This window comes from Elephas maximus, chromosome 3, assembly GCF_024166365.1.
Source record: "Elephas maximus indicus isolate mEleMax1 chromosome 3, mEleMax1 primary haplotype, whole genome shotgun sequence".
NCBI lineage: Eukaryota > Metazoa > Chordata > Mammalia > Proboscidea > Elephantidae > Elephas > Elephas maximus.
In genome coordinates, this window is record NC_064821.1 from 7,431,167 (window position 1) to 7,450,474 (window position 19,308).

Below are 19,308 nucleotides of genomic sequence, written 5' to 3' on the forward strand. Positions count from 1 at the left end.
TGGACAAAGCGTGCCAAATTTAGAGATCCCTGCTTCTGAGACGCTAGGTCTTCTTCCGAATGCAGGCTTGAAGCTTCTCAGAAAATGCTTTGTAGTGTTCTACAAGACATTCTTTCTTGTTGTTGTTGAGGATATACACAGAGAACATACACCAATTCAACCATTTCTCCATGTACAATTAAGTGACATGGATTACATTCTTCGAGTTGTGCACCATTCTCACCCTCCTTTTCCAAATTGTTCCTACCCAATAACCATAAACTCACTGCCCACTAAGCTTCCTATCTAATCTTGTTTTTGAGTTGCTGTTGTCAGTTTGATCCCAGATATATAGATCTTAAAAGAACACAATGCTTAAGGCAGACATCCTTTATTAGTTAAGGTAAACTGTTGTTTGGTTTGCATGATAAAAATACTGAAGTTGTCAAGGATTTCATTTTACTTGGATCCACAGTCAACACCCATGGAAGAAGCGGTCAAGAAATCAAGTGACGAAATACAACCAAATACTTCGAGGGACAGAGTAGCAGGGGCAGGAGTCTGGGGACCACAGTTTCAGGGGACATCTAGGTCAATTGGCATAACAGAGTGTGTTAAAATGTTCTGCATTCCACTTTGGGGTCTTAAAAGCTAGCAGGCGACCATCTAAGATGCATCAGTTAGTCTTAACCCACCTGAAGCAAAAGAGAATGAAGAACATCAAAGACACAAGGAAAATAAGAGCCCAAGAGACAAAAAGGGCCACATAAACCAGGGACTCCATCAGCCTGAAACTAGAAGAACTAGATGGTGCCCAGCTACCACCAATAACTGCCCTGATAGGGAACACAACAGGCAGTGATGGAGCTGGAGGAAAGTGGGATGCAGAACTCAAATTCTAGTGCAAAGGGCAGGCTGAATGGTCTGACTGAGACTGTAGGGACCCCAGAGGACATGGCCCCTGCACTCTCTGTTAGCCCAAAACAAACCATTCCTGAAGCCAACTCTTTAGGCAAGAGAAAGAGTAGATTGGACCATAAGAGAAAATGATTCTGGTGAGTGTGCTTCTTAGCTGAAGTAGGCACATGGGACTATGTGGGCAGCTCCTGTCCGGAGGTGAGATGAGAAGGCAGAGGGGGAGAGGAGCTGGTTGAATGGACATGGGAAATACAGGGTGAAGAGAAGGAGCGTGCTGTCACCTTGTAGGGAGAGCAGCTGGGATCACATGACAATGTGTGTGTAAGTTTTTGTATGAGAAACTGACTTGAATTTTAAACCTTCACTTAAAGCACAATAAAAAAAGAAATTAGGTGACATATTACATTGGCAAATCTGGAAAAAACTAAAAAGCAAAGATGTCACCCTGAGGACTAAGGTGCACCTGACCCAAGCCATGGTGTTTTAATTTGCCTTATGCATGTGAAAACTGGACAGTGAATAAGGAAGACCTAAGAAGAATTGATGCATTTTAATATTGGTATTGGCGAAGAATATTGAATATGCCATGGAGAGTCCTGGTGGCAAAGTGGTTAAGAGCTCAGGCTGCTAACCAAAAGGTCAGCAGTTCGAATCCACCAGCCATTCCTTGGAAACCTTATGGGACAGGTCTACTCTGTCCTGTAAGTTTGCTGTGAGTTGGAATCGACTTGACAGCACACAACAACCAGAATGAACAAATCTGTCTTGAAAGTAATACAGCCAGAGTGCTCCTTAGAAGCAAGGATGGCAAGACTTAGTCTCACATCTCACATACTTTGGACATGTTATCAGGAGGGACCAGTCCCTGGAGAAGGACATCATGCCTGGTAAAGTAGAGGGTCAGCAAAAAAGAGGAAGACCCTCAATCAGATGGATTGACACAGTGGCTGCAACAATGGGCTCAAGCATAGCAACGATTGTGGGGATGGGGCAGGACTGGGCAGCATTTCGTTCAATTGTTCATAGGGTTGCTATGAGTTGGAACCGCCTTGACGGCACCTAACAACAACTACAACTGGGAGCTGTCGATGCAGACCCCACCAGAGAGCCCAGTTGAGAGGCAGCCACAGTTATTGCCAGCTTTTCACAGATGCCAGCTCCACCTTCAAATACATAGCTTTCAGTTTATGCCCTTGCCTTTACCTCCAGTTGCCCTCAAGTCGGCTCTGACTCATGGGGACCCTGTGTATGTCAGAGTAGAACCGTGTACCATAGGGTTTTTATGGGCCGGTTTTTCAGAGGTAGATTGCTAGGCCTTTCTTCCTTGGCACCTCTGGATGGACTAGAACCTTTGAGTCAGCAACCAAGCATGTTAACTCTTTGTACCACCCAGGGACTCCCATTAGTTTTTTTTTAATAATATTGTAGTTGAAAGTTTACACAGCAGGTTAGGTTCATTTGACAATTTTCATACAATTGTACAGTGACATTGGTTACATGTTTTTCACAATGTGTCAGCATTCTCGTTATTTCCATTCTGTTTGTTCTGTTTCCATTAATCTAGCCTCCCTGCCCCTCCTTGTGTTCTCATCTTTGCTTTAGGGTAAATGTTGACCATTTGGTCTCATATAGGTGATTATTTAAGGGAGCATATGACTTGGGTGATATTGTTTATTTTATGAGCCAGTCTATTATTTGGCTGAAAGGAGACCTCTGGTAATGGCTTCAGTTCCAAGCTCAAAGGGTACCTCAGGGTGATAGTCTCGGGGGTTCCTCCAGACTCTATCAGTCCACTAAGCCTGGTCTTTTTTTTTTTAAGAATTCGAGTTTTTTTCTACATTTTTTTCCCCCATTCTATCCGGGACCTTCTATTGTGTCTGTGGTCTTAGGCTAAATGAGGCTGTGTGGTTCGTGTGGGTTGTTAGTCCTGTAGATCAGTTTCTTCTTTGAATCCTATTACCTTTTAGGAGTGCTGAATTTCTTGATTGATTAGCTCTGTAGTGTGTACCTAACTCTAAAGGAGCCCTGGTGCTGTGACCATCAAACGTTCGGCTACTAGTGGCTCCATGGGAGAAAGGCCTGGTGATCTGCTCCTGTAAAGATTACAGCCGAGAAAACCCAGCGAGGCAGTTCTGCTCTGTACATGTGGTCGCTAGGAGTTGGAATCAACTAGACGGCACCCACCACCACCACCCACACCTAACTAGCAGCTTTTCCTGCCCGGGGGCCTGAGTTTCTGCTCATCCTTGTTGCTTTGTAAATATGTTTATTCTGCCAATTTCCCTCCCCCACTTCTTCCTCCTTTCCAGATTTTCAGTGGAAACTTTTTGGAAGCTTACAGATTGTGTAGTATCACTATAACTTGTGGGTTTTATTGGGGATCTGTTAGTACTTGGGAAACCCTGGCAGCATAGTGGTTAAGAGCTACGGCTGCTAACCAAAGGCAACGGTTTTGGTTAGTACTTGAATTTGTACCATAAAATCTCTGCCGTTTGGAACCCTGGGCCTTTTTAATTGGTGGTGCTTTGTGTGCTTAAGAGCCACCTGGGAGCTTGTTAACATACAGCTCATGAGGGCTCCTTCCAGGGACTCTGATGTATTCTGGGCAATATTCATTAAAAAAAAAAAAAATACTCCAGGAGGTCTGGAGATTCCTACTTGGAGGAATACTGATTCAGGAACACCCTTTCTTATGGGCCTTTTGAATAGCTGAAGAGCTTGTCGTTAGAGTTTCTTCCCATTTGGGATAGAAATAGTGTTTAAGCTTATTTGCAGTTAGCAATTTAGGCTATCTTGTTGATGGTTCAAGATTATGATTCCGTAAATTATCATTTTAATACACTTGTGTTACCGGAATCTTGGCTTGCCTCTATATCAAATGACCCCAGGTTGCCAGAGCTTTTTCCCATATAATTTAAATTATGTTGTTATCGGGTGCCATTGAGTTGATTCTGACTCATAGTGACCCAATAGGACAGAGTAGAGCTGCCCTATAGGGTTTTCTAGGCTGTAAACGGAAACCCTGGTGGTATAGTGGTTAAGTGCTACGGCTGCTAACCAGAAGGTTGGCGGTTCGAATCCACCAAGTGTTCCTTGGAAATTCTATGGGGCAGCTCTGCTCTGTCCTGTAGGGTTGCTATGAGTTGGAATCAACTCAGTGGCAATGGATTTGATTTTTTTTACTTTTGGTAATCTTTACTGGAGCAAATCACCAGGTCTTTCTCCCAAGGACCCGCTGTGGGTTTGAACCACCAACCTTTCAGCTGGTAGCTGAGTGCTTAGTCTTTGATCCACAAGGGCTCGTTGATTTAAATTATGCAAGTATTTTCCGTGTATAAAAAATAAAATGTTACAACCCCCTCTCACCACCACCCCCCCAAAAAAAACATTGCTGTCCAGTCGATTCTGATTCATAGCGACCCTATGGGACAGAGTAGAACTGCCCCATATCGTTTCCAAGGATTGGCTGGTGGTTTCGAACTTCCATCCTTTTGGTTAGCAGCCGAACTCTTAACCACTGCGCCGCCAGGGCTTCCCGATGGCCTGCCCGATTGCAGCTATTATCATCCTACATGTTCCTGTGTGTGTGTGTGTGTGTGGGAGAGATCCCTGAGAGAGCCACAGGATGGTTTTGTTTCTTTCACTCAGGGTGTCTTGCGTATTTTTTATACTGGGATGGAAAGATCTAGCGCTTGTAACTGCTAATCCTGCCCTGGTCCAGTGCGGATGCCCTGCAGTTTACATAGTCAGCGCACCCTGCGGCTTACGTAGTCAGCGCACCCTGCGGCTTACGTAGTCAGCGCACCCTTCAGTTTATGTAGTCACTGCACCCTAGCAGCAGCAGAAGTCCTGTTCTCAAGGTGGCGAGAGAATCAAAATAAGCACAAAGCCGATCCCTATGAGGCGGAGGTCGGACACGCCAACCTTTTTACCACTTCTGACACCAGCCGTTCCCTGATGGCACACACTGCTTCTCTGCTGGCTTCAGTAATTCATTGCAACGGCCACACAGAACTCCCTTAGTTATCTAGTGCTGCTATAACAGAAGTACCACAAATGGATGGCTTTAACAAAGAGAAATTTATTCCTTTACAGTCTAGGAGGCTAGAAGTCCAAACTCATGGTGCCAGGTTGAGGGGAACAGCTCTGGAAGAAGGTCCTTGTCATCAATCTTCCCCTGGACCAGACACTTGTCAGCACAGGGACCTGGGGTCAAAAGGATGTGTGTTCTTGGCTCTATTTTCTTGGTGGTGTGAGGTCCTCCTGTCTCTCTGCTGGCTTCTCTCTTTATATTTCAAAAAAGATTGACTCAAGATACAACCTCATCTTGTAGACTGAGTCCTGCCTCATTAACATCATAGAGGTAGGATTTACAACACGTAGGAGAATCACATCAAATGACAAAACGAGGGACAATCACACAATACTGGGAATCATGGCCTAGTCAAGTTGACACATATTTGGGGGATGCAATTCAATGCAGGCTATAGACCATATTTACAGCTGTGGGGTTTATTAGGGAAGTGATGTGTCACAGCTCACGATCAAGGTTAACTTGGAAATAACAGGAACAATGCAGGACAGGATACAGTTTGTCATTGAGGACAACTTCCGACCGGGACAGTTCTCGTCTCCTCGGCTGTGGCTGTAGGCAGGCCCTTTGCTGGGGCCTGCTGCTGCCGGGCTCTGTCACTTGCGGTCTAGTGCTAAGCTGTCTCCAGGGCTACAGCTCCTCTCTCTTTCCGTGTATGTCTCAAAAGCTCTGTTGGATCGTGTCATGAGTTGAATTGTGTCCCCAAAACATATGTGTTAACTTGGTTAAACCATGATTCCCAGTATTGTGTGGTTGTCCTGCATTTTGTGATTGTAATTTTCCTATGTGTTGTAAATCCTAATGGCTGCCTGTGTTAATCAGACAAGATTAGGTCATGTTAAAGAGGATTAGGGTGGGATGTAACACCCAGTAAGGTCACATCCCTGATCCAATGTAAAGGGAGTTTCCCTGAGGTATGGCCTGCATCATCCTTTATCTTAACAAGAGATGAAAGGAAAGGGAAGCAGCAGAGAGTGGAGGACATTACACCACTAGGAAGTGAGAGCCAGGAGAATAGTGCCTCCTTTGGGCCCAGGGTCCCTGCACCAAGAAGCTCCTAGTTCAAGGGAAGAGTGATGACAAGGACCTTCCCTGGAGAAAACCTTTCCCTGGAGCTGGTGCCCTGAATTCAGACTTATAGCCTACTAGACTGTGAGAGGGTGTCTCTTTGTTAAAGCCATCCACTTAACGGTATTTCTGTTACAGCAGCACTGGATAACTAAGTAAGAGTCACTTAGTTGGAATTGACTCGATGGCAACGGTTTTTTTTTTTTTTAACGTTAAGATAACTAGGACAGTTTGGCTGCTTATATAAGCAAGACACTCAATCCTGTTGAGTGGTTTTGCATAGCCTATTTGCGTAGTAGATTGACCAGTTACCACAGGGCTTTACATACCTTACTTGCATAGTAACTGTTCAGTTCTTTCACATGGTTGTGGCCTAGCTAACCATCTTGACAGAAATGCAGGCCCAGGGCCAGAAAGGCCATATGGAAAGAGAAATCCATTACCTTGCAGTCATTCTCTTCCTGCCAGGTGTTCCTGTGGTTTCCGACGCTTGTCCTTTACGTACAGCTGTAATGAGCGTCCTTGTCATCGCCTCCTTGGGCTGTTGGGCAAGCAAAATTGCTGGCTCCTAGGAGCACATGCATTCATCCCTCTCACCTTGCACTCCAGTGTGCTTGGCTCAGTCTTGGCTTTATCTTTTCGCCCTGCCTTCTCTCCTCTGCTGTTGGGCTTGTAGCTCTGCTGCTGGGCCTGCCCATAGCAGCTGCTTCCTCAGCTCATTTGCTGCTGCCTGCCTCCTGCGAGCTCAGAAATTAGATACCCTTACATGTAAAACTGAAGTCCCTGGGTGGCAAAAATGGTTAACGCGCTGGCTGCTAAAGGCAAGGTTGGAGGTTTGAGTCCACCCAGACGTGCCTCGGAAGAAAGGCCTGGTAATCTTTAGAAACATCTGCCATTGAAAGCCCTGTGGAGATACAAGATAAACATACAAAAATCAATGGGATTCCTCTACACCAACAAAAAGAACATCAAAGAGGAAATCACCAATCAATGCCATTTACAGCAGCCCCCAAGAAGTAAAATACTTAGGAATAAATTTTACCAGAGATGTAAAAGACTTGTACAAAGAAAACTACAGTACACTTCTGTAAGAAACCAGAAGAGACTCATATAAGTGGAAGAACATACCTTGCTCGTGGATGGGAAGACTTAACATTATAAAAATGTCTATTCCAGCAAAAGCAATCTATACATTTAATGCAATTCCATTCCAAATCCCAACGACATGCTTTAATGAGATGGAGAAACAAATCACCAACTTCATTTGGAAGGGAAAGAGGCCCCGGATAAATAAGGCATTATGAAAAAGAAGAACAAAGTGGGAGGCCTTACTTTACCTCATTTTAGAACTTATTATACCGCCACAGTAGTCAAAACAGCCTGATACTGGTACAACAACACATATATAGACCAATGGAACAGAATTGAGAATCCGGACATAAATCCATCCACATATGAGCAGTTGATATTTGACAAATGCCCCAAAACAGTTAAATGGGGAAAAGACAGTCTTTTTAACAAATGGTGCTGGCATAACTGGATATCCATCTGCAGAAAAATGGAACAAGACCCATACCTCACTCCATGCACAAAAACAAGCTCAAAATGGATCAAATACCTGAATATAAAATCTAAAACAGTAAAGATTATGGAAGGAAAAATAGGTACAATGTTAGGAGCCCCAATACATGGCATAAACAGTATACAAAACATTGTTAAGAATGCAGAAGAAAAACTAGATAACTGGGAGCTCCTAAAAATCAAACACCTATGCCCATCCAAAGACTTCACCAAAAGAGTAAAAAGACTACCTACAGACTGGGAAAAAGTTTCTAGCTATGACATTTCCGATCAGCGCCTGATCTCTAAAATCTACATGATACTGCAAAAACTCAACTGCAAAAAGACAAATAACCCAATTAAAAAATGGGCAAAAGATATGAATAGACACTTCACTAAAGAAGACATTCAGGTAGCTAACAGATATGTGAGGAAATGTTCACAATCATTAGCCATTAGAGAAATGCAGATCAAAACTACAATGAGATTTTATCTCACTCCAACATGGCTGGCATTAATCCAAAACACAAAATAATAAATGTTAGAGAGGCTGTGGAGAGATTGGAACACTTCTACACTGCTGGTGGGAATGTAAAATGGTACAACCACTTTGGAAATCGATTTGGTGCTTCCTTAAAAAGCTAAAAATAGAACTACCATACGACCCAGCAATCCTACTCCTTGGAATATATCCTAGAGAAATAAGAGCCTTTACACGAACAGATACATGCACACCCGTGTTTATTGCAGCATTGTTTACAATAGCAAAAAGCTGGAAGCAACCAAGGTGCCCATCAACCGATGAATGGGTAAATAAATTATGGTATATTCACACAATGGAATACTACGCATTGATAAAGAACAGTGAGGAATCTGTGAAACATTTCATAACGTGGAGGAACCTGGAAGGCATTATGCTGAGTGAAATTGGTCAGTTGCAAAAGGACAAATATTGTATAAGACCACTATTATAAGAACTTGAGAAATAGTTTAAACTGAGAAGAAAACATTCTTTTGTGGTTCCGAGAGGGGGAGGGAGGGAGGGTGAGAGAAGGGTATTCACTAATTAGATAGTAGTTAAGAACTACTTTAGGGAAAGGGAAAGATAACACACAATACAGGGGAGGTCAGCACAGTTGGACTAAACCAAAAGCAAAGAAGTTTCCTGAATAAACTGCTTCGAAGGCCAATGTAGCAGGGGCAGGGATTTGGGGACCATGGTTTCAGGGGACATCTAAGTCAATTGGCATAATAAAATCTATTAAAACATTCTGCATCCTACTTTGAAGAGTGGCATCTCGGGTCTTAAATGGGTGGTAGGAAGCACCCATCTAAGATGCATCAATTGGCCTCAACCCACCTGGATCAAAGGAGAATGAAGAACACCGAGGACACAAAGCAGTTACGAGCCCAAGAGACAGAAAGGGCCACATGAACCAGAGATGAAATCATCCTGAGACCAGAAGAACTAGATGGTACCCCGCTACAACTGGTGACTGCCCTGACGGAACACGACAGAGAACCCCTGAGGGAAGAGGAAAAGCAGTGGGATGCAGACCCCAAATTCTCATAAAAAGACCAGACTTAATGGTCTGACTGAGACTAGAAGGACCCCAGTGGTCATGGCCCCCAGACCTTCTGCTGGCCCAGGACAGGAACCATTCCCGAAGCCAACTCTTCAGACATGGATTGGACAATGGGTTGGAGAGGGATGCTGGTGAGGAGTGAGCTTCTTGGATCAGGTGGACACTTGAGACTATGTTGGCATCTCCTGCCTGGAGAGGAGATGAGAGGGTAGAGGGGGTTAGAAGCTGGCCAAACGGACACGAAAAGAGAGAGTGGAGGGAGAGAGCGGACTGTCTCATTGCGGGGAGAGTGATTGGGAGTGTTTAGCAAGGTGTATATGGGTTTTTGTTTGAGAGACTGACTTGATTTGTAAACTTTCACTTAAAGCACAATAAAAATTATAAAAAGAAAACCCTGTGGAGCACAGTTCTACTCTAACGCATGAGGGGTTGCCACAAGTTGGAGTTGACTTGATGGCAACTGGCTTTTTATGTATAAAATCAGAATAAATAAGCCCTGAGAGGATTCTCATGAAAAAACTGCAGGAATTTTAACTCAGAGGACATCTTTTTTGTGTGTGTGTGCCTTAGGTGAAAGTTTACAAATCAAGTCAGTCTCTCATACAAAAAGCCATACACACCCCACTGTTCACTCCCAGCTGCTCTCCCCTTAAGGAGACAGCATGTTGCTCCTCTCCACAGTGTATTCCCCTTGCCCATTCAGCCAGCTCCTGTCCCCCTCTTCTCATCTCGCCACCAGACAGGAGTCGCCTGCATAGTCTCATATGTCTGCTTGTGACATGAAGTTCACTCCTCACCGGCATCATTGTCTGACAGTCCAGGCCAATCCCTTTCTGTAGAGTAGGTTTCGGGAATGGTTCCAATCTTGGGCTTATCAAAGGGTCCGGGGACCAAGACAGTCAGGGTCCCTCCAGTCTCAGTCAGACTACTAAGCCTGGTCTTTTTAGGAGAATTTGAGATCTGCATCCCACTGTTGTCCTGCTCCGTCAGGGATTCTCTGTTGTGTTCCCTGTCAGGGCAGTGATCGGTGGTAGCCGGTCACCATCTAGTTCTGATCTCAGGCTGATGGAGCCTCTGGTCACAGGCACATCCTTCTTGATCAGTTGGAGTAGTTGATTTTTTTTTTTTTTTTTTGATTGATTTTTTTATTCCCAGCTTCCTTCTGGGATCCTTGATCATGTTTTTTGCTATGAGGTTACCATTGGCTGGGCTCCAGGTAGGTAGAATGTGGCCGTATGGCATATAAATTTGAGAGTTATAGTTTTATAAATACTTGGGTCAGATTTCTAGAAGATTAAATTCTATCAGACCAACCAGTAAGGTCCGTCTAAGGAGCCCTGGGGGTGCAACAGTGAAGTGCTCAGCTGTTAACTGAAAGGTTGGCAGTTCAGACCCACCAGCGGCTCCTGGTGATTTGCTCCTGTAAAGATTACAGCCTAGGAAACTATATGGGGCAGTTCTACTCTGTCACATGAAGTTGCTATGAGTGGAAAATTGACTAGGACTGCGCTCAACAACAATAACAAGGTTTATCTGAGTGTTTAGTAAAGCAATAGAGTTACCATTTTTAAATTGAATAGGAATTGTTCTAGTTGTTAGATGTTATTAAACCAGGTCCTGGTAGTCATGTCAACTACGGTATTCCTGGGCTTGCAGCAAAGGGGATGCATTGTAGAGGGCACCGGAAGCTGCAGCCAAAATTCAAGAACAAGGACAGACAAGACTAAGTGTGCTTTTTCCCCAGATCTTCGCATAGAAGTCTGGTAATCACGCTTGATACTGTCATCTTTGAGCATGAAGGACAACCACACAAAAATACAGCAACTTAGAAATTCTGCCAGTCAGTACTTTAGTGTGTGGGGGTCCAGCGGCTTGGCAGGCAACGTGAATTCTTGGGAGGCAGAGGCTTTCTCCTAGACATTTGGTAGGACTGCTCCGGTGGCTGGCATTGGCTTGGAGCATGCTCAGTAAAGACAGGGCTTAAAACTCGGCAGTCACTTGGGCAGTTGGCTTCCCCAACAACACTGGAAAAGGTGGCTTTCTCACCATACTGTGTCTGACCAGTCCTTAAAGGAAGGCTTAGTCCAGAAAGAACATGGCAGGTTCCGAGAGAGAAGGATGCCTTTTTGAATTCGTTAGTCTGTAGTGTAGTTTTTAATTTTTTTTAATAATTTATTTTTTGTCGTTGAGAATGTATACAGCAAAACATAGACCAATTCAACAGTTTCTACAGGTACAATTCAGTGACATTTATTACTTGTAGTTGGGCAACCCTTTTCTGAATCGTCCTTCCCCATTAACATAAACTAACTGCCCCTAAGGTTTCTATCTAATCTTTCAAAGTTGATGTTGTCCATTTGATCTCATATAGATAGATCTTAAAAAAGCACAATGCTCAAGGCAGACATTCTTTATTTGAGCTAAACTATTGTTTGGTTTTAAGAAGCCTTTCAGGGCATATATTTAAAGGTTTAAAGATTATCTCAGGGCAGTAGTTAGAGTGGTTCAGCCCGTGTTCATGATTGCAGGAAGTCTGAATTCCGTGAGAATTTGCAATTCTCTTCTGCATTGCCCCCTCTTTGATCACGATTCTTCTGTGGAATGTTCGAGCAAAATGTTCAGCAGTGCTGTCGCTGGGCACCATCCAGGTCTGGTCTCACAGCAAAGGAGGCAGTTGTTCCTGGAGGCAATTAGCCACACATTCCATTTCCCTCCTCTTCCTGGCGGTTTTTTTCTCTGTTGCCCCAGGCGAACAGAAACCAACTGTTGTGCTTTGGGAGCAGCTTACCCGTTTTTACAACCCCAGGTACTACACAAGGAACTAGGAGATAGAACAGAAGCACTGAACATGTTATTACGCCAATTAACTGGTGTCCAGGAAACATCACGACCCTAAATCTCCAAAGCAAGGAACCAAATTCCATGAGGTGCTTGGTTGCACAAAAGGAGCCTCAGCAGCTACTTTTTGTTTTTTTAGTCGTTGTTGTAAATGTATTTATCACAATTTAGCCAGTACAACTTTTTACAGGTGTACAACTTATTGACAGCAATTACAATAATTGGCTGTCAACCCTACACTTAATGAGATTTTTCCCTCACCAACACTGAAGCTCAGTGCTCCTTTGGTCTGTGGGTGTACTCTGTGAGGGGCTATAGTCAGGGGTTAGATGCTCCCGGATAAAGACATCACTGCTGCGTGGTGCCATGGACATGGAAGACCGTCTTAAGGGAAATGGGCTTTTGGTTTTTCAGCTCAACTTCCGTCTCTTTTTTTTGCTGCAATGAGACTGATCCAACTGCTGGTGACCCTGTGTGTACAGGGTAGACCTGTGTTCCGTAGGGTTTTCAAGGCCAGACCTGTTCTGCACACATGGTTTATCTTCCCATCCCTGTCACCAGGCCTGCCTTCCAAGGTATCACTGGCAGGCTGGAACTGCCATCCTTTTGGCTAGTAGTTGAGTGCGCAACCATTTGTGCCACCCAGAAACTCCTTGCCTCTAGGAGTCTAAAATGCACCTGGGGAGTTCTTTCTTTCCAGCCTTAACCCTCTCTTCCTGTCGTTCTTCAGCCTGTTGAGTTTGGTTTTCGGGATTCCCAGCTCCAGAAAGCCGAAGCCGGGTGTCTGAACTGCCTGCTCATATGCCTACGTAGGGTCGTTTAGTTGGACTAGGAAGTGGCTCTAACGTAGTGTCTTGGTTGAACTTGGGTTCCTTGTCGGCTGTGCTCAGGTTGAAGGAGGGCGGTAGGGAATATTGTGGTCCAGAACACAGCGGCTGTAGGCCAGGTTGCCACCTGTGGGAGACTGACCTTTTTTCTTGAGCTTTCACAGAGCGCAAAGGGGTGGCCAGCAAGAAGGCAGCCTGTAGACGTGCTGCATTTGATTCGCACGGTGTCGATCATTTCAGTACCTAAAGAATAACATAGACTTCCCAGCATCAGCTTCTCTGCACTCCTGTAAGAGGTCTGTCCCCTCTGGACAGGACAGGTGTTCGCTGTTGTTATGTTGCTAGTTGCCGTTGAGTTCGTTCTGACTCATGGTGAACCCCTGCACAACAAAATGAAATAGTGCCCAGTCCTGCACCGTCCCCGTGGTCACTTGTGAATCGGATCATTGCGACCTATAGGGTTTTTGCTGGCTGATTTTTGGAAGTGATTGCCAGGCCTTTCCTCCTAGTCTGTCTTAATCTGGAATCTCTGCTGAAACCTGTCCACCATGGGTAATCCTGCTGGTATTTGAAATCCTGGTGGCATAGCTTGCAGCATCACAGCAACACACGAGCCACCACAGCACAACAACCAGACAGGCGGTGGAGGTGCCCTCTAACTTGCGACAGATCCTGCACTCCCCACGTTGGCTGTTGGTTGTTTTTATTTTTGAGCTTATCTTGTTTTTCCTGTGGTCGGCGCACTTCATTCATTTTCGTTATCTGCCTCCTCAATCTCCTCTCTCCCCCACCAAGTTATACGCACATGCACACTCATTTGAGTTTGTGACCCCATCGTGACATTCTAGCCCTGTCAGTGGAAACTGATCACCTGGGAAGGTTTTTTTCTTTTTTTTTTCCTGTTTGTTTTGTTTGGCAAAGAAGTTCTTCATAGCATGGAGCTGTCATTCCCTGCTTGCCGTCCCTTGAGGAATGTTCGATACGCTGAACACGCTAATGTGATTGAAACGACCTATGCTTAACTGTCAATGTCTTTCATTTCAGATAACTAAGAAATGCATCAAAGGCTCTACAGAGAAGAACAAGATAAGACTGCAAAGAGTAAGACGTTTTCCCTGAAATAGAAAACTGGCCTCCTGTGCTTTTTGCATTCCATAGTGAGCAAAGGCCTTTGCACTTCCTTGGGCCTAGTTTGGACCTTTCTCCTGGTTATTCTGATCATCATTTTGATTCTTGCTTCACTTTACATGACTAGGCTTTGTGGCTTGTGGGTTGCGTCACTTTTAGCTTTGCGGAATCCTGAGGTCTTGCATGTCGCCTTTTCAGAGCTTTTATTATCACCATTATTTCTAATACAGAGACAACTGTAACAGCCAGGCCTCTCGTTGTCACCTTAAATTGCCTTCCAAGGAGCCCCGTCCCTGTCCTTGCATCCCCACCCCTGTGAGTGGGTTTCAGCTCTATTCACTTGCTCCCAAGTGCTGTAACGCTTTAGTGGCCCCTCACTAGGTGGGGGTCATTTTTGAGCAGTTCCCTGCTGAATCTTGGGTTTAGTTGTCTGGGGGGCACCCTCATTTCTCACATGGCAATGCAGGGGGCATCTTTCTTCTTGCCACAGAGAACAGAGATGACTGCGGGCTTCCCCCCGCCGCCTGCCAGCTCACAGAGGGGCACTGGGGATGGTTGACTGCGTGTCCACCACGTCTTCTCTGCCAGCTCATGCCTGCATTGAATTTTTTTGCGTGTCACGTGTTAATGTCTTTTTTATAATTTACCTCCTCCTCCACTGGAATTTCAGAGTCGGACATACGGGGGAAGAAACTCAAGCACAGCCAAATAGATCTGATTTACACATGATTTGGAGAGGCTTTCTGTTTTTTTATTTAGCAACAGGGAGAGGTTCTCTTTCTCACCACCCTGTGCTCGTACTGATGGTCTTGATGTTATGCCAAGGCCGTCACCTTCCTCCGGTATCCTGCATGTCCGATGGGGATGTGGGGGGGTGCTTGGCACGAAACGGGTAGCCAGACACACAACGTTGTCACCGTGGCTGTGGTCACAGCGATCGTAGATGTATCCAGACGTTTTAGCGTGTTCTCTCCAAAGGCAAGTGCATACTCCTCCGCCCAAAAGGAAAACTGATCATCAGGCCCCTGGCAGTGGGCAAGGCCGTCTTCCATGGGTCATTACCTCCACACCTTCCTTACTTGTGGTGTGTCAGGTGACCATCTGTCTGGTCAGACAGGTGGGCTTGTTTTATCTGAACTAAAAATTATGGAATAACTCCACGCCCTGGGTCTTGCCCTGATTCTTTGGAATGAGGAACGGATGTGATAAAGTGCAGTGTTCCTACTTTAAAAGAAACTAGCTGGGTTTTCCAACAGTAATGAAATGACAGCACTGTAGTCACAGAGATGACACTTCATTTGTCCTCTCTTCACTTAACACTTCACCTTTTCTTCACATTCTGAGAAATGGCTTTAAAGATTTGTATTTTCTCCTTTTGTGTTTTCTCATTTATTCCCCCACAGTTTTATGACTTACCCAGCAGGTTCCCCATCCTTGCCTTGCCCCAGTGTTCTATTTCAAAAGAAATAAAATAGATTCTGTAGTCTGGTGTTTTGGGGGTGGGGTGGGGAGTTTTTGTTTTAAAGGTAGAAGAGGCAAAACCTGTGGGTGTTTTTGACTATTTGACCGTAACTTGCTTGTTTCCCCCTCCCTGCCACCTGTTCCTATCTTCTTTTTTTTTTTTTTAATTATGGTAAAATATATATATAACAAAGCATTTGCCGGTTCAACAGTTTTCACACGTGCAATGCAGGGACGTTGACGACATTCATCGTGTTGTGTGACTGTCACTGCTGTCCTTTTCCAAAGTGTCTCACCGCCATGAACAGAGATTCAGTGCCCCTCAGGCAGGGACTCCCCCTCCCCCGTCGCTCCTGCCCCTAGTAACCACTCTTAAGTTTCAGTCTCTACAGTTGCCTTTTTCATAAGTGGGATCATAAAATATTTGTTCTTTTGTGACTGATTTATTTCGCTCAGCATAATGTTTTCAAGGTTTTCCCATGTTGTGGCATGCATCAGGACTCCATTTCTCTTTACAACTAATATTCTGACCCGAGCTTTCTGGTTAAATAAATGCAGTTTAAACCTAATAGAGAAGCCTGCATAGACAACCCAGAGAGCTGCCTGCCACCACCACCCCCCCCTTTTTTTTAGTAAAAAAATAATAAACTCGCCTCGGGTTCAAAGATAGGTTATTTTAAATGAATCTGATTTTGAATCGCCCACCAGATACTGTGACAAATGGCTAATTCTCATCATTTTCCTCATAACAGAAGGTAGTCTTTGCAATGGATAAAAAGCACTTCTGTGTCAGGATTTATGACATGAGGCTCTTCCTGTCACTCGGCCCTGGCTCCTTCCATTCCACTTAAGCACAGCCCCTCACCCCTCCATATTCTTATCCTCCTTCCCCCACCCCCCACCCCCAGCCATGAGATCTTTAGGGGACACATCTGTTGACTTGTGTTTTGGCCATAGGACAAAGAGCGCTTGGGCAAGCAACTGAGGTTACAAGCAGAAAAGGAAGAAAAGGAGAAATTGAAAGAGGAGGCCAAGCGGGCCAAGGAAGAGGCCAGAAAAAAGAAAGAGGAAGAGAAGGAGCTGAAAGAGAAGGAGAGACGGGAGAAGAGGGAGAAGGATGAGAAGGAGAAGGCGGAGAAGCAGAGGCTCAAGGAGGAGAGGCGCAAGGAGAGGCAAGAGGCGCTCGAGTGAGTCTGCTTGTGGTCTGGGCGAAGCTGCAGCCCTTGCTCCCTGGGGCCGGCCATCCTGCATGTCCATTGCTGGGGTGCTTAGAAGGCGAGGGGGTGGCGCTCCTTGAATTCCTCGAATTCCTTCTACTTCTTCTGCGTGGGTTACACACTGAGCCACAGGCGTGAGAGGGTGACAGGGAGCTCCATGCTCTGCTGCCCGCCTTCTTCCTCTTCACACCAGGGGACGCTTCAGGTTTTTCACCAGCTGGGGATGGGTGTTGCCACTCAGGAGTGTGGTTTTGTCTCTGTCTATTGGGTACTGGTTGTTGTGGGGTGCCATCAAGTTGAATTCGACGGACAGCAACCCCACGCGACAGAGTAGAACTACCCCATAGGGTCTCCTAGGCCGTCATCTTTACGGAGGCAGATTGCCATGTCTTTCTTCCGCAGAGCCACTGGCGGGTTTGAACCACCAGCCTTTTGGTTAGAGGCTGAGCGCTTAACTGTTACACTACCAGGGCTTCTTAGGTACTGGTTAGCTGACACTTAATTCCATGTCTCACAGGGCTAAACTTGAGGAGAAAAGGAAAAAAGAGGAGGAGAAACGGTTAAAAGAAGAAGAAAAGGTAACGTCTTCCCAGGGGACTTCTATATCCCATCTCTGATATTTGGCCTCCCCAGCACAGAACCTGGGGCTCTTCTGAGCAGGGAGCGAGCGGTACCTGAACTGCTGCCCCAGGCTCCAGGTGTTGGGACTGATGTGTGGGTGTCAGCAGGAGGTTCTTGTAGCTCGTTCCTGTGGCTGGCTTGCTGCTGACTTGACAGCCCGGTGCTGTGCCCACGAGAACAAGCACACCTCTTTGACATCTGAGCTGGTACCCACCAGCCAGCCTATTGGTCTTGAGAGCTAAAGTCAAAATAAATGCAACTCAAAAATGCTGGGAGGTCACCTCGGGAGGCCTCTGTCTTAAGACACAAACATATCCACACCAAGTCTCTTGATTTCTTCTTCCTCGTCATCTTCTCTTATGTTGCAGCGCATTAAAGCTGAGAAGGCTGAGATCACACGGTTCTTCCAGAAACCAAAGACTCCACAAGCCCCCAAGGTGAGAAACCGGCTTCTTCTCTTGTGCTGGGGGGCTTTGGCCTTTTAAAAACGAAAGGGGCCTCTGACCATCTGGCTCCCCTTCCATCAATGGGTGATCCTTGGTGCGCAGGGAGCCTCTGTTTCTGGTGAGGCCTAGAAGTTAAGTGTTCTATCATTTTGCCACGTTCTGGAATGGCCAAATGGCGCGTTTTGGTAAAATTGCCTGGTGTCTAGGAGTTGCTTAATGACCGGTTCACGTTAGGAGCTTCAGAGGAAGGCATGAGAGAAGAAGACCGTGTTCTTAACCCTTGGGAAACGTATGCTCAAGACTGGCAGCAAAGTTAGCCATAGAACAGCAGTGTAGAATTTAGCCCAGAATTTTGGCTCCTCAACCTGGCACCTGTCCATCAGCTGGCAGGTCAGAACTGAGCCAGCACCCATGTGGCGAGCTCAGGACCTTCTCTTTTCACCCCATTCTCCGGAGGTTACCGTCTCTCCCAGATGGAAGGGTTCCCTCCCAGATCTTCCCTCTGCATGCACGTCCCTACACGTATTTGTGTGTGTGTGTGTTGCTGCTGCTGTCGAGTCGGCCCCCTGTTTGCAGCGACCCCAGGCGCAGCGGAAGGCAGCTCTGCCTGGTCCCGTACCATCCTCATTGTCGGCTGTGGACTGGACCCTGCTGCCTCATGGGGCTTTCTTATTTTGATTGGGTATTCATCATGGGTCAGAGTAATTTCTTTCCAGAAACAAAAGAACACTTTTTGGAATATTGGCTATTTTGTATTCTCTTCCTGGGGTTTAAACACATTTTAGAACAGACCAGTAGCAATACCTTTTTTTTTTTTTTTTTACATTATTGTTGTTCAGAACTGCATAAGGTTTTCGTTGACTTGGTTTTTGGGAGTAGATCGCTAGGCTTTTCTTCCGAGGTGCCTCTGGGTAGACTTGAACCGCCGACCCTTTGGTTAGCAGCTGAGTGCATTAACTGTTTGCACTGCCCAGGACCTCCGTAGAGTCACATAACCACTACCATAATCAAGATAACAGAGTCTTCCTGTCACCCAAACAGCTGTCCGTGCTGCTTTGTCATAAGTCCCTTCCTCCCACCCCCGGCCTTGGCAGCTGCTGACCTGATCTCTGTCCTGTAGTATTTGCCTTTTCCAGGATCTCATGTAAATGGCCTCACCCAGCATGTAGCCTTCTGCGTGTGCCCCTTGACTTAGGACACGGCCTTTGAGCATCACCCCAGCATGGTGGGCAGCAGTGGCCCATCCGCTTCACTGCTGAGTGGGGTTCCGCCACGTCTCCTCTCAATTTCAGACCCTGGCCGGCTCCTGTGGCAAGTTTGCCCCATTTGAGATTAGAGAGCACATGGTTCTTGCCCCACTGTGCCGGACAGCCTTCGATCAGGACCTCTGTGACCAGTTAGACCAGCTTCTGCAGCAGCAGAGTGGCAGCTTCTCCTTCCTGCAGGATCTAAAGGGCCGGCGACCCCTCAGATCTGGGCCCACCATTGTTTGTAACCGGAATGCAGACATCTTCAACAGGCGAGTGACTGGGAGATTGCCCTGCTCCCACGGGTGAGGCCAGAGAG

The 19,308-nt window shown here is 45.9% G+C and overlaps 1 protein-coding gene across 3 annotated transcripts in view; it reads left to right on the forward strand.

The window, feature by feature from the left end:
• Positions 1 to 19,308, forward strand: part of CHAF1A (chromatin assembly factor 1 subunit A) — a 38,357-nt gene that overhangs the window by 8,306 nt on the left and 10,743 nt on the right. For 2 of the 3 annotated variants that reach the window (XM_049876444.1, XM_049876446.1), the window contains exons 4-8: positions 13,914 to 13,970; positions 16,416 to 16,645; positions 17,193 to 17,253; positions 17,665 to 17,733; positions 19,035 to 19,261. In XM_049876444.1, coding sequence (XP_049732401.1) covers positions 13,914 to 13,970; positions 16,416 to 16,645; positions 17,193 to 17,253; positions 17,665 to 17,733; positions 19,035 to 19,261 — 644 coding nt within the window. The remainder of the gene's footprint in view (positions 1 to 13,913; positions 13,971 to 16,415; positions 16,646 to 17,192; positions 17,254 to 17,664; positions 17,734 to 19,034; positions 19,262 to 19,308) is intronic. The other variant, XM_049876445.1, reaches the window with a different exon arrangement.